Source organism: Haemaphysalis longicornis, unplaced genomic scaffold, assembly GCF_048455015.1.
Source record: "Haemaphysalis longicornis isolate Haplotype H1 unplaced genomic scaffold, Haemaphysalis longicornis Haplotype H1 scaffold_2, whole genome shotgun sequence".
Lineage (NCBI taxonomy): Eukaryota > Metazoa > Arthropoda > Arachnida > Ixodida > Ixodidae > Haemaphysalis > Haemaphysalis longicornis.
This window is the reverse complement of record NW_027526295.1, coordinates 245,358,260-245,373,602: the sequence shown is the minus strand read 5'-3', so window position 1 is coordinate 245,373,602 and position 15,343 is coordinate 245,358,260. Positions and strand designations below refer to the sequence as shown.

Below are 15,343 nucleotides of genomic sequence, written 5' to 3'. Positions count from 1 at the left end.
GCTGTCGCCAGCACGCAGCATCCCCGACTGCTGCCAACACGCACCCTATTGTTCGGCGACGTTGAATGTGAACTCCTGACATGCGACTGCCACCACTGTGTGCTAACGGTTCCTAAATGAACCCTGCCACGGTGTCGCAGTGGGAGCGGTGCTGTCTCAGCACAGACCAGGCAGGCAATCGATCTATGTCGCTCGACTTTTTCTCCTCCCGCTCGCTGTCCTCATTTTCTCACAGGCTGCCGCAACCTCACCAGGAACTTTTATTTATATATTTCTCTGCCAAAGTACCGATGCCTTTGGATCCTTCTCAGCCACCTGGCTACAAAATTCTCAAAGCATTACGAAGTGGATTTCTGACAGCGTGTGTTATTTCGTAGACTCTTCAGGGTTCACACGTGAACAATTGCTTGCATGCGTGCAGCTTGTGCAAAATTACCTTGAAGCCGGTCGCTGGTCGAAAGATGTTTCGGGAAATCAACCTTAAATGTTTTATAATATTTTATATTATAATATATTATTACATATTAGATTATTTTATATTATGTTATATTATTAGTCGCCATCCTTACGGCAATAATTATTCTTCATTAATTCTTTGCATCTAGAACGGCTCTTGTTATCCATCCAACCTTTACGAAACACCACTCACCAGTAGATTATGAAGCGACCCTTCGCGGTGGCTGAGTTGCTAAGGCACTGTTCTGCTGAGCCCAAGTACTCGGGGTTTGATCCTGGCCACGGTGGCTCTCTTATTGATAGAGGCGAAAAACAAAAACACCCGTGCGTAGAGATTTCGGCGCACGTTAAATACCTCCAGGTTGAGCGAAATCAATCCGTATCCCTCCATTACGGCGTGCCTCATCTCAACTGTAGCTTCGTCGCGTAAAACCCCTAAAATATCAATTCAGATTAAAAAGCTTGTGCTAGAACTGCTCATATTATCCATCTAGTCCTCACAAAACATGACTCACCACCAGATTATAAAGCGTGTTTTAGGTTACCTGTCGGAGTCGACCTCTTTCTGGGTCTGTCTGTCCTTACAAGACCCTTTATCGTTCCGCGGTCACTCAGCAGTAGTCACGCTGATGAACGTGATGCAGGGCAATTGATTTCATGTTGCCGTGACCCTTCTTATGTAGAGCTTATCGCATACGACATTCGTTCCCTACAATGCCCAGAGTCGTCTAACCTTGAACACTCTATTGCAGTTGGAAATCGCTTTTCGTGCGTGCACTGCGCGACGTGACTTGTGGGGATGTTGCGCAGGTTCCAAGTTCCTGTGCAGCCAGGTGGTGGCGCCCATCAGGAACGAGGACGGCGACATCTGCATGTTCATCGTCAACTTCGAGGACGTCACCGATGCGCCGTACAAGGCCGACGAGGAAGCTGCCGCGGCCGCCGCCGCGGGAGGAGGCGGCGCCGCGGCGCGAGATCAGGCGCCGTTGCAGCACGCGCTGGTCAGGACTTGCGGTGAGCGGCTTTCGCACTTCACTCTCACGAAATCCGCCCTACTTTTTTGTAGCGAAAGCTACGTTACGCTACCTCGGGCAACCTTCAAAGCTAGATGTCAAACTACACGTCCTTCCGCAAGCGCCCGGCACGAAGCGGCCTGATGGCGGGGAGAGATAGACGGCAGTGGATAGATAGCAGAGGAGGGAACGGAGACGTGAGCGGGACCCGTATTGCCACCTGGGGGATGAAGGTGAGGAGGCCGCCGCCGCAGCGATAAGCGCGCGCCACAAAGGAAGGCCAGGAGGCCACGTGCGCCGCAGAGCCGTGTGCGATGGAGGAAGACGAACATCCAGCTGTGGTCGCTCGTACAGAGGCGAGGCTTGAACAACGCCGCGAAAAAAAGATGATGAATAAACAGTGTATTCATTGGAAACATATCTGTGTATCATTGCGAAGCCACACCCCGACCACACCTCGACAATGGGCCTAGCCAGGGCAGTGAAGATTTCGCTATTCTCTAGAATTAACCAAAACTAAACCACAGTGATTTTTTTATCACGTCACGCCCGAACACCACCCTCCATTCTTAACCCCGGCACCACCACGGTTCCTTCCCTGGCCTCCGTGGTCGACAGTCTCGGGCTCCTTGGCTTCGCTTTCCACTCACCACGGACTTCCAGTGGTTGACGCCTTGTGCTTCCTTGACGCTCTTTACCTACTGCCCTACCGTGCGTTAGGAAGGCAATGTAAAATATTCACGGAAACCAAAATATTCTGCCTTAGCAAGGTGTATTCTGCTGTGTCTCAGGGATGATTGTAACATGCAAAGCATAGGGCCCTGTGAAACACTTCCGGCAGCAGCGGGAATCTTGGTCGCTGCTCCAACTTGTGCGCTCTTCCGTAAGTCCCGTCTCTCCCCCTTTACCCTTCCCTTTCTTCTCTGCTTATTCTCAGTGCACAACTGCGCTGTTCCCCCTACCGAGCAGCCTCTTTTCTCCCCCTAATGACTTATACCAGCAGTTTGCCGGTGCCATTTCTCTAAGTCCCTTACATCACTCTCACCCGGGAGAGCCCTGACAAAGGCGCTTCCGGAAAATAGACGAGCCCAAGCATTCATCACGCTGACGGCAGGGTCAGCTGCACGCGAGACTGCCCCGAGATGAGGACGACCACTTTGCCGCCATTAGGAGCAGGCCTACTCGAGCATTTATGCCCAGCCTCGGCTGTCTTGTTCGAGATTAGCCAGACTCAGCGTCAACCACGATTTGCCGCCTGTCAGAGGGACGGCTTATACGGACCGCTCTCGGGCTGCTTTCAGGATAGCATGCTCGGGGTGGGGCTCACAGGCACTCAAGCTTCGATGGGTTAGCGACTACTCATATTACGAGCTCAGATGTGCGGCAACGCGAATACGCGGTGGCCAAGGAGATCTACTTGAGGCGTAATTGTAAGCTTTGTTTGTACACGCCTCAGGCCAGCACAATGGGGGCAGAAGCGAAAACGAGCGCTGTCTGTCTCAAGAACGGATTTTTACGCGTTTTGATGGTGCAGCGATGAATGAGTATTCAGCTGCGCATTTCTTAGCTGAGCCTTAAACATACATTCGGCAGCTGAGTTTATCCATGCATCCTTTTTCCGACGGTCAGTACTCCATGTATAGACAGTATAGCCAGTGGCGGTTCCAGGGGGGGGGGGGGGGGCGGCGCAGGGGGCTATCGCCCTTCTCTCCAAAGAGGTCCTCAGCTTATTTTTTTTTTTGTTTTTTAAGCATTCCACTTGCCCGAGGTTAAATACCACTTGTGCGAGGCAGCAAACGTGTTGCGACCGTCAGAAATGCGGGCTCGAGCCATCCGTTGCACCACCTAAGAGGCGCCAAAAACCACTGTGTCGCTAAGTGATTTGTGCACAAGCGGGTTACACCGCATATGCGCACACGCCTGCATGGTTATCACCTCCTCCACAGAACTGGCGCAAGGAGGGGAGCGGATATTTATTCGCCCCACCCCCCCAAAAAAAAAAAAAAAAAAATCTCTGGGACCGCTACTTAGTATAGCTGCCATTGCATCAATGGAGGTTTTAGCACAGCTTGCATGTTTCTACGCTAAACATGGATGTCAAGAATTAAGGCGGTCTTTAACAGAGCTGTAGGAAGAGCGGGTTCGTCAGCACCCAATTGTCACTTGAAGTTCAGGGCTAGGTCGAAGCTGATGGGCGTTGGTCCCACAGTGGTTCCGAAAAGGAGCGATCTGTTTTCAGCTCTGTTGTAGCGCGTGCAGAATGTCGGGAACACGCGTAACAACGTAGGATGGCGCACTGCAGTTCGTTATAGCAGCTTGGAAGATTTGTTTATTGTGCATTGTGTGGAAGGCAACACAGCAGTATTTCCTTACCTTGCGTGACCTTTCCTTTTTCCAGAGTATGTGTATTTATATTCATTGTATAACTTCTGAGAACTCCATTTCTGCCTTGTGCAACCCGCATTTTTGTATAACCAAGATATTCGCCCCATGTGCAATATTTTTCTTAGCCATTGCAACTAAGCTACTCCTTTCTGTTACGCCGCCAGGGCACTAAAATAAATAAATAAATAAATAAATAAATAAATAAATAAATAAATAAATAAATAAATAAATAAATAAATAAATAAATAAATAAATAAATAAATAAATAAATAAATAAATAAATAAACAAACAAACAAACAAACCAGGGCAGCCCGGGAGGAATCGGTGTGCTCCACGCTTAACGCTAAAGAGGGAGCTCTTGTCGCAGAAAAGCCGCCGTCGGTCCGGAACGCAGCAGTCATATGGTAAACGCGTGTAACGTGGGTGACCGGCAAGTTTCCATCCGTCGCGGCGTCCGCGGAGTGGCGCTCTGATCCTGACTTTCTAAAGTGACTGGAACTTTACAGATAATCGTTCTCTGGGACGCCGGGACGCTGCTCAGAGTTAGTTACATTGGCTCGGAGGGCGGCCGCATGGACGGCGCGTTAGAACGCGTGCACAATGAATCAGGTGTCGTCCACCAGTGCGCGGCGTTCTTCCCAGCCCTGGGGACAAGTCCTACTGGGTGACGGAAACACTTCCGTGGAGGTGGATTTTTCGTGGCGACTTACGTGATTGGCTGCGCGCGTAAAATCGTCACGAGAAACGGCACGAGCAGCCAATTAAGCGACACCGCATGAGAACTCAACACCACCAAACGTTTTCCTTCTCCGAGTAGGATTTGCACCCTTGCATCGTGCGAGTGCATATGGCGGGTATACACGTCTGCCCTTTTCAGGCGAGGCTTGGGCGTGCTTGAAGTCTTTTATTATGTCAAATATTCTAGCGCTTGCATTATCTAATCCCCTGCCGAGGTGGCGAACGTCTCGTCGACCCAGTGATGTTTCGTGTGGGGAATTTTCCCTTTTTCGGGGAATTTTAGGCTGTAATTTTAGCCAAAAGGGAAAAAGGGAATCTTTATTAGATGGAGGGAATTTTACGAGCCACCAAAATAAAAAGGAAAAATAATGTAAGTACGCCAAACCTCGCATCATTTATTATTTATTTCCAAGTTCTCTTAACGCTTCGTCAGATTTGTGTTCAAATATCCGAAGTCGTGTTCCTGCAAGCCAAACGCATTCATGACCGCTTCCAATCCGGTTCATGAAGCAAGAGGGAGTATAAGAAAAGAGTATTGAATGAGAAAGAGGTAGTAAAGCGGGAAGCAGCGGAAGCTGAAGGGCTGAAGCCTGCTTCCATGTATTCCTGTGCAATATGCAACAAAGTATTTCGGGTGGGCTTTAGTCCGCGTGCTGTCAACAAGAGATGGCGCCAGCAGTCCCGGGCTAAGCTAAAATTACCTCAATTACCCAATAAAGTCTCGTTGTTCATCATACGGGAAGTTTTAACTTAGAGCTTTTGAAATGCAAAATAAGCGTGCTGTTTGGTATAAAACAAGTAATGTATAGTCAAATGCTGCGGAGCGGTAGATGTAGTAAAATTTATTGCCCGCTGAAACTCCGATTCTCGAACGGCGTCTGCGCCCGGAAGGCTATATACGTAAAGTAGACATAAGTGGCACTGGCTACCGCCAAAAAACTGAACCGGAATCCACGTAGAGGTTGTTTAGCTGCAAAAAGAGCATGCCGGGAAATTTGCAGGGAATTTTGGGGAAACCTGCGGGGAAAAATTGCTAAAAATAGGAAATTTCTGTACCCGGAAATGGGAATTTTTCTACCGAGCACGGAACATCACTGCGTCGAACGTAAGAGGAAATGTCGTCGAAACTTCGTTAAAACTGGTGGTCGTTCTGTTGAGATCAGATTTGAGGAAACATTGATTATGAGGCTCAATGATTGAAACAGCGCAAGGGACAGGGCGAGAAAAGCTGACAAGGACAAGAGCTGTCTCTTCAGCTGCCTTGCCAGCGCCCATCCTGGTCAGCTTTTATCGTCCTGTCCCTTGCGCTGTTTTTATCACGGATTCTTACCGACTCTCCCAGCTTCGCACTTTTGTTCATCATGAGGCTCTTGGTCACAGAAAGAGAAAGCAAGATAGCTTATTCAAAGATGCGACAGATGGCTGCGCCACCTCGGCAACGGTGGTTTCGCTTTTTGCGAACGGTTGCCCGCTGAAGAAACAAGTGCAGCGGACCACCCGGATAAATTAAACAAGAAACCGTTAACAGAAAAAAAAAAATAGCGGAGCACCGCTGACGTGCTCATGAAGACAAATGATAAGGAGAAAATCTAGTTGGTAAGAGATCGGTGCTTTAATACAGAGTCGCAGATGTTGTTTCCACTTCTTCATTCATGAGCATTTTTTGCTTTAGGCTTCCCTCGGGAACCGAGAAAAGGCAGTCAGGTTTTCCGTTAGATATCCTTACGATTCGTGTCCTTTCTTTTACTTTTAGAACTGAAAAGCGTATTCGTTAAGCGTCCCTTCCATGGCACATTAGCCTAGAAATACCAGATACCAGAAGCAGAAAGAAATGGGCTTCCGCTCTAACCTCTTTACGCTTCACGAGGTCAGCATGGACCGACTCCAGTGTTTCTTGACAGAACTTCTCGGTACATTACTTAATTTTGTCGTGTGTGACTGTACCTGCATAAAGGAAGCTCTTGTATTATGTGTTCCAAGTCAGTTCCTGGGCTCGAGAATAAATTTCTACCGATCCGTAGCTCCGTTTACTCGAGACTATTTTCTGCAAAAATAATACTGCAATTCGGACTTGTACAATGTAAATACTTGTACAGGCTCGTACCGGTGCCGTCAAAAGTAATTGGCACATGGTTTCGTAAATCTGCAGGAATTTCTTCTTCCGGAAAGTGCCAGGCTGCATTTGTGTACATTTAAAGGAGTCCCCCTTAATAGAAAAGCTTCCTGTAGACCGGTTTTGGCTGTCATGAAGCCAGGAAGACGAATATTTTGTGATATTCACAAATTCTTGTTCCAATTACATATGACGGCACCTGCACAGGGTACCTGGCACCACTGTTATAATGTATAATTGATTTACGATAATTGGAACCTTCATTTAAACCTCATTCTGCTCTTGCATGTGATGTCATTGGCATGCGCCATTTGTTCCATTCAGTGTCAGCATGTTCACGCGAAGTGATTTGTCGCGACATTCTCAAAGTGCGAACTGCGCTGTGGTGTCTCTGCTGGACGCAGCGCGGGCAGCGGGCCGGAGCCGTTCCCTGCGGCTCCGGATGCCGGGGAGCCGGAGGACATCGTTCGCACTCACCAGGTCAGCCGAGAGGGACGAGGCGGCCCCGGAGTCGCTCCGGGCGCTCGTGGTGTCCCCGTCGGATTCGCCCGAGCTGCAGCAACAGCAGCAGCAACAGCACCAGCAGCAACAACATCCCACCACCGTGGTGATGCGGCCTACCAGGGCTGTCGCCGTGCTGGCACCGTACGAGCGTGTCGGCAAGGAACTGCTCTACCACCGCACCGGTACGTGCCGCTCACGAAACTGGTATACTCGGTGACAACAACGGCACCGGAAGTTGCCGCTGTGCCTTATCACAGTAGCCGGATGTTTCTCTGCGCGGCGCAAGTAGGCTGTTACTGGGAATATTTTGAACATGGCGTGAGCCGTTCCCGTGATTTTTCGGACTTAATATGCTTATAAACGACTCCAGTAACGACAAACAAACTGCCTGAGACAAGGCAGACGATATCACGCATTCATAGCAAACCCCTTTCAAAACGCGCGCGCACTGACGTCACGGGTCCGGCGCTTTGGCGGAGTGATACACTATATGAGGTGGTGCCGTTCTTGAGTTGTAGCCGAGTATAGCAAGGGTGTGGGACCGTATACGGTCGCTTTTCTTTAACCTCACAGGGAACGGGCTTCGCGGTTTCCCACTTAGAATAAAGTTATAGCAGAGCGGAGAACCGGTCCCGGTACGCTACCCGGTACACCTGCGCATTCGCACAACCAGTTTTCTCTACTCTGCGCAGGCGCAGTAGCGCCGGTCGCCCACTGGGTACCGTACCGGGACCGGTTCTCCATTCTGCTTCTGCTATAACTCTCTAATATTCGCTTACGTTTACGGTTGGTAGCTGCGGTGACTCACGAAAATTTTTCGGCATTCTTGCCGCAGACTTCACTACAGTGCATGTCGGGGGCGCGACTACAAATTTGGGCGTCGAGAAAGCTTCATGACAAAAAGAAAACGCAGTGTTTCACTCGCATTTCGGGCCAAGAAACGGTGGGCACCGATTTGCTCAAATAGATTGAGAGACGTAACAGGGGTAGTGGTACTACGGCAGGTGGGATGAACAGCTAGGAGAGAAAATTTGACACGCACCCGAAATGCGGCCGTACGAGTATACAGCGGGAAGCCATACGGCTTTCTTTGAAACTTCGCAGTTGAAGAACTTTTTTCTCCAACTGCTGAATAGCTTTCCCTGCATAAAAAGTTGCATAGCTTTCCCTTTTACTCGTACAGCTGAATTGTATACGTGCGTGTCAAGATTTCTTTACGCAGAAACTTACCCCACCTTAAGGGCTTCTCCGAAACCAGGGTGAGATGTGAGGAAGAGAAAACTCGATGTGCGCATGAGATAAGGATGGATACGGTAGGGATGGCTGGAAAACTACGTGAGAGGGCGTCGTACCGCAACATACGTTAAATAATAATAAATGAGGTGATTATTCAGGAATAAATGAGGTGATTATTCAGGTTTGACACTCCCGCTGCTAGTGTCTCATTTTGATTGTTCGCGGCTGCTTCGCTCTATGGGGTACTCTTTGCGCCATTAAAGAAAAATAAAAGAAATTAATCAAATCGGGTCACCTAACAGAGAGAGAGCTCGAGCATCGAGCAGCTAGCGCAGGCCAATGAATCCCGGACAATACGAAACACCCTACGGACTGACGCCTCACAATCAGCCCCACACGCTCGTCCCAATAAAAGTTTATATAATCAATAAGTTCGTAAGTCCGTTGTAGCGGACTTCATTACGCTTGCGACTGCAGAAAAGGCAAAACATTCTTTGATGAGTTGTTGACGTGACTTGGACAGTGCGACTAGAAGGAATGGTAATTGCGATTTTGCCCGCCGCATTTATGCCGTATACAGCGGGGCAGCAGGATTACCCCGTTCTTCGCCCCCCTTTCCCCTGCGCGCTCTGGCTCTGGTCCCCGTAGCATGGTCCTTCCTGAATAATGATGAGATTGAAGTTCGGGCTTTGTCCGTGATGGCCATCTTAGCTCACGTTCTTCGCGCTGCGTCTTATGTCGCCGTCGCAAATATTTTTAAAAATTCAAGACGCTGTTAGCTGGTGCTCTGGACGTCATTATTCGTCGTCTGCAGCTCGTTATTTCCCAGCGCTCTTCCAGTGTGGGGTATGCTTTATCTGGAGCGCCGCGTGGCCCCTTGGCGGATGGGCATAAGCGCAATGCCACGGTATGCATAACGAGGGTCGAAAATTTCTCCCGCGAGGCTTGCTTCAAGCAAATCGGTAACGGTCGCCACAAATACACAGGCAAGAAAAAGTAAGCACGAAACAAAAAAAACCGGGCCATCTCTACTAACGTGAAACCTGGGGAGGAGCGAAGCATGCAGTGTGTGAGTATTGTTGGCGCCTTGGCGTTTTTGCCAACGGAGATAAGACCGTTGGGGGTTACAGGTATACAGCTTTGCTGTAAAAGTCTCGTGTCTTTGAAGCACGGAGTGTTCTAGGGCGAGGCGTTCAAAAGGAGTGCCCCGCTATGTTCTTTTAATACGTGTTTTTGCCCTCGGAGATGAAACGTTCTAGCACGAGGCGTTGGAAAAGGAGTGTCCCGGTGTGTTCCTTTAGTACGCGTTACGTTCTAGCGCGAGGCGTTGGAAAACGAGTGTCCCGGTGTTATAGTACCGTGACTACATGAAACGACGGTGACGACAGGAGACGTCGACAGCCTGAGCCTCTAAGGGACTTCGCCCCTAAAACGAAGCGCGACAGCCCCTCTGGTTGCGGTAAAAGTACCCTGCAACGCTTCTTTCGACTTTTTTTTTTCTTCTAAATATTAAATGCTTTCAGGACGCAGTCAACAAACACATCAAGTACTTGAAATAGGGGGTCACAAAGTACCTCAACCAAAAATTACTCCTCTATTCCCATCAGGTAATCTGGAGACCTGCTTAGAATGTTTTTAAGTGCGAAGCACTTGAAAGGCCCGGCTTGTCGTCGCAGCTAGTCTGCGGCCACGGTATCTAGGCACCGCAGTGACGCTGCGTCACGCACCGAGAGTCACGCGGCGTCACGTACCCAAACAGAGGCGTCGAAAAGATACGCGCTTATCCCTCGGCTCAGCCTTCCGGCCAAAAGTTAAGAGGGTAATTAAACAAGGCAGAATTATAGGCAGAACAGTTCGAAACTTCTGGAGCCGCTGTCACTGGTCATACATGCCCCATTCTTTAGCGCAAAAAAAAAAAAAAGAACTGTAGGTACATTTGCGGCAAAATATATGTACTTAACAGGCAGTTCTCGCGTTCATTTAGTTAGGGATGCTCGTTGGGTTGCTTTTTACGATAGTAAGCGAAAAAAAAAAAGTGGCCGAGGAAGAAAAAAAAAAAAAGGCGCGTTCAAAGTGGCGAAGAAAGGCTCGAGCACGTATGAGATGAAAGCAAGCACAAAAAGAACAGAACTCCCGCTCGTGCCGTTGCAGGCAGAAAAAGAAACTAAGGTTAAGGAAAGTATGCGCGCTGTCTCAGGAGGAGGGAGGGGAAGGGCGTGAGGGGTGGTAGCTAAGAGCGGAGAACGGCGCCACAGCCCCTTTGGCGAATCACTGCTGCGCACCTACAGCTTTCACGTTGAGTATAACTGCTTTAAAGGGACCCTGCAACACCTTCGATAAGTGCTTTCACTCTTTCCTTCGCGTCTGGAACCACTGCGAAAGCTATAGTTATCGCCAGCACGGAGTAGCACTGCGTGATTTGCTCGTCGCACCAGATACGCCTTCCATTCCTGCTTTGTTTTTGTGGCTTTTTTTTAAGTTGCTATGGAAAAGCGTTCATTGCTGCAACTGAAGGAAAACCGGCCAACAGCCGCTACATGGCATCAGTGACGTAATTGGGGCCGTCAAAAATTGTCTGATGATAGCAGGGTTTAACGCGCCGACACAACGCAGACCATGACGCGCGCCGTAGTGGAGGGCTCCGGATTAATTTTGACCGCCTGGGGATCTTTAACGTGCGCCGAAATCTCGCACACACAAGCGTTTTCGCTTTTCGCCTCCATCAGAAAAGCGGCGGCCGCGGCCGGGAATCGAGCCCGCGACTTCGGGCTCAGCAGCACAACGCCTTAGCTACTGAACCACCACGGCGGTACCCGTCGAAAAATGTCAAGACCAGAAAAGATAAAAATATCTTTTGAGCGAGTTTACAAGTTATCTGATGGGCATAGAGCAGTAATTTTTAGCTGGGGTACTTTGCGACGCCCTAATCTAAGTACTGGGTGTGTTGGGTGACTGCGTTCTGCAAGGATTTAAGATTTAAACAACAAGTTGAAAAAAGTGCTGCAGGGTTCCTTTAGCGTTTTTTCTCTTACCCGATTCTTGGTGATCTTTCAGCGCTAGAATTACGTCAATTTAACAATGTAGCTGCTGTTGGCCGCTTCTTTTCTATAAATAAAATAAACGTATTTTATGCCCATTTTAGAAAAAAAGCCACAAAGCAAAGCAGCAACGGAAGGCGGCTAGTTTTTCTCCGACGAGCAAATCACGCAGTCACGATCCGTGCTGCTGATAACTATTGCTTTGACAATACATCCAGACGCTACGAAAAGAGCGAAAGCGTTTTTCGTTTTTCGGAAGTGTTGCAAAGTCCCTCTAATATTTCCAACAAGCGGCTGTTGTGGCCTTCGTGGAGCCACTTGTGTGACGCAGTGGAAGCTGAACATGAAAAGTGCGCAGTGCATCGTGGATGGTTACCGCGACGTTCTGGGAGCTACTGAAGTAGCTTGGAACTACCGTGACACGAAGGTCACACTGTTCTTTCTCCACATGGCAGCCGTCCAGACCGCATAAGCCTGTTTAATCACTGCAGTCAAGCGGAGTGATTGCGCCTGTCTAAATGGCTAATTAAGGGAAAGCCGCTGTGCTTAGCACCAGATGCATCGCCTGTGATAGTGACTCTAAGGGCCGTATTCTGAGTCTCTCCTCCACTCCATTTGCTCCCTCCACTCGGCTGAGAGGGGGAATCCGGCAATGGTTATGCACGGGGAAATCGATTTCAAGGCTCTCCTCCACTGGAGTCTAGAGGGGGGGAAGAACTCAGAATACCAGGGTACAAGGCAGTACATGGCCGAGGTCACTTGCAGCAAATCAGCAACGTCACTTGCAGCAAAACAAGCAGGCGCGGGGTTAATTTTTAGACGCAAATACATATGAGGTGTTGGCTAAAATAGGTAATAAGTTTTTTGCAGCGCTTGGCCATATCATGAGTGCTTTCCTGTTACAAAGTATCTGTTTATATTCTCAAGGCATTTCCCTATTCTGTTTATTTGCGCGTGGTGTCTGTGTGAGGGGCGCGTGAGTCCCAGCTCTAGTCAGGTCTACCGCATTCGTTGTATCGGAAGCACAATAAGAATGACTGGGCTGGTGGCATGGGAGCGTAATTGTTAATATGGTTGATACGGCTTATATCATCTCCTGTGTAATTTTTGTCGCCCATCCGCGGCATGCAAAATCCTTTGCGGCGCGAAATTTCAACCAAGTTTGGGTCAAGTCATGCTTACAACTGCCCTGTTAAAACCTTGGGGTCGACTAGTAAGCCACCGCACCGCTTCGTTCTTCAAAAGTGTTGTTTGAATGTGTATAGGCAGCGTCGAGTTGTTACAAACAGACAAACAACGTTATGTCTTCTGTTGCACAGAGCAGTATTTGTCAGTAGTGCATGTTTTTCGTGAGCAAAAAGGCGACATGTTTATTAAAATATTGCAGTAACTGAAACCGTTACTCCTTACAGCGCATTTCTGATCACGTCATGTTATCGTATTTTCTAATATACGAACTTATTGTCGAAACGTCCGTTAAATACAAGTACAAATAAACATAATTATGCAGGCCCTTCCGGTAGCCATTGCGTTCGGCTGAAATTTAGCACCGTCAAGTCGTAAGGGCGATGCACATGAGCAGAAAAGGGCGCGTGTGCGCACGCGTCTCCCGCTTCGGGACCGCTTTGGCTGCCGAAAGACCCCGGATCGGCCGCTCCCGCGCGCGCACAACCCGCAAGATAGTAGAGAGTTTTAGCACTCCGTCTGTTCCGTCGTTTCCGTTCACACTGTGTTGACCGGGACTCGACCGGACCCTTGCGCATTCGTTTAGGTAGGGTGTTTTATTTCCTCGGGCCGCCCCTTGCCATGCCCGCGCATTCGTTACGGGGGGGGGGGGGGGGGGGGGGGGGGGGTGTCCTCCTCGCCGTGCCCGCGCACCCAGGCGCAGGTGAGTCCCGGTCAACACAATACGAACGGAAACAACGGAACAGACGGAGTTCTAAAACGCTGTAGCATTCCGTCTGTTCCGTACATTCTGAGCGTGCCCTCAGTCCCGGGACCAGACTGCGCCTGCGCGCACGGGCATGACGAGGAGGACACCCCCCACCGCAACGAATGCGCAGGCATGACAAGGGGCGGCCCGCGGTAATAGTCCACCCTACCGAAACGAATCCGCAAGTGTCTTGTCGAGTCCTGGCCAACACGGTTCGCACGGAAGGCAGGGAACATACTAAATGCTAAAACTCTCTAGTTGCCGCGCCGGGTCGGGAACCGGATCGCTCAGACGCACTTGCGTCTGTCGGTTTACATTTGCGCCGCCAATTAACACTAAGTCGCTTAGTAGCCGAGCTTGTCTCCGTATGAGAATGCCCCCAAACTTCTGCTCCAGCGCTGGGCGTCTCGCCCTGTCCTCCCACCTCTTTCCCCCGGACTTTCCCTTCTGCAGCCAACAGCGTGGGGGGCAGTCGGGCGCTGCCGAACGCGTCCTCCGAGTCCGACCTGGGCCGGTACGTGACGGCGGCAGCGTTCGGCGGAGGGCAGCGCGCCAAGTCTCCCTCGCTGAGCCAGGTGACCGTGGACCCGCGTAAGGACAACTCGCACTCGTCCACGGCCTCCAAGCTTGTCCTCAAGGAGGTCCAGTCGCACAGCTTCAAGCAGCATGTCGGAGAGAAGGTGGCCCAGGTAAGCACTGATGCCTCTGCGGGAGCAGCCGGTGGATTGGTGGACTGGTGTGCTTGTCTGAAGCCTTTGCAGGAATGCGGTTCTCAACAAAGATCATGCTTCCAGAGCTCGTCAAGGGGGACAAAGAACTGTGGAGCGTTACTCAGCCAAATGCGAAGACAGTAGAGTTGGGGCCCGTCAATAGCCCTTAAGTGCCGTTTTTTGCCAATTCCGTGTACACTGTTCAACTGTGCGTTGCTTACAATAATTATGCTTCGTACTCTCACCGACGTCGTACGTAGGTGTTGTTCGACTAAGCTCTCCTCGGCCTTGTTGTTTATCTACTCAAGCGCACACAGAGTGGAACAATAACGAGCACCGAGGCGGCACGAGGCCCACATCACGATTCAAATTACGTTCTTATCGTCGCACATTCTGCGCACCGACAAAGCTCTAACCGCAGCCCGTATATTTCCGTTTAAGTAGTAACTTGAATCTCCACCACTTCGTCTTTGTCTTTATTCGCATTTTGCCGGCGAAATTCCGAACGCTCCAGCGCTTTGTTTAAGTTGCTCAGATTCATTGTTGTCGCAGCACATTCTGCGTACCGACGAAGCTCTAACGACTGCCCGCATATTTATTGTTGCAGCACATTCTGCGTACCGACGAAGCTCTAACCACGTCCCGCATATTTCCGCGTTAGTAGTAACCTTAATCCCTGCCGCCCGGTCCGTGTTTTCATTTGGGTATTGCCAGAAACGTTTCAAACACTGAAACGCTTTGTTTAAACTGCTCAGATTGACGGTTGTCGTTGCGATCAAACTATAAACGCAGCCACGAGCATCCTACGCACGGCGTGCCTTTTCAGTGAAACACTGACTAGCACCGAAACTTGACCACCGGACCACCGCCTACAAGCTTCACCTATGGCGAAGTGATTGATCGCTACCAAGAATCGTTAGTGGCATTTCCCGTACACGAGGAGTCCAGGAAGCGCAATCTTGTAATCGATTCTCCTACGCCATCGTCTGGTGAAGGGTGCGCTTTTGTGGAAGCGCCGCTTCGATCAAGCGGTACAAGAACATCCGTTCGTCCACCCGGTTGGACCCAGACATTCCGACATGCATTTTCCTTCTCAATTTTTTTTCTGCTTCAGTTGCGCGTATTATTTGTGGCATACTTTGTATTATGTTATTAATGTTGCCACGCCTCTCTTCGATTTGTCATCTGCGCCATGAGGGCAAAATAAATGAATTAT

At 49.8% G+C, this 15,343-nt stretch overlaps 1 protein-coding gene across 6 annotated transcripts in view; it reads left to right on the top strand.

Annotated features, from left to right (window-relative positions):
- Positions 1-15,343, top strand: part of Sei (potassium voltage-gated channel seizure) — a 326,623-nt gene that overhangs the window by 168,888 nt on the left and 142,392 nt on the right. For all 6 annotated transcript variants that reach the window (XM_077699990.1, XM_077699988.1, XM_077699987.1 and 3 more), the window contains exons 3-5: positions 1,267-1,470; positions 7,111-7,392; positions 13,871-14,106. In XM_077699990.1, coding sequence (XP_077556116.1) covers positions 1,267-1,470; positions 7,111-7,392; positions 13,871-14,106 — 722 coding nt within the window. The remainder of the gene's footprint in view (positions 1-1,266; positions 1,471-7,110; positions 7,393-13,870; positions 14,107-15,343) is intronic.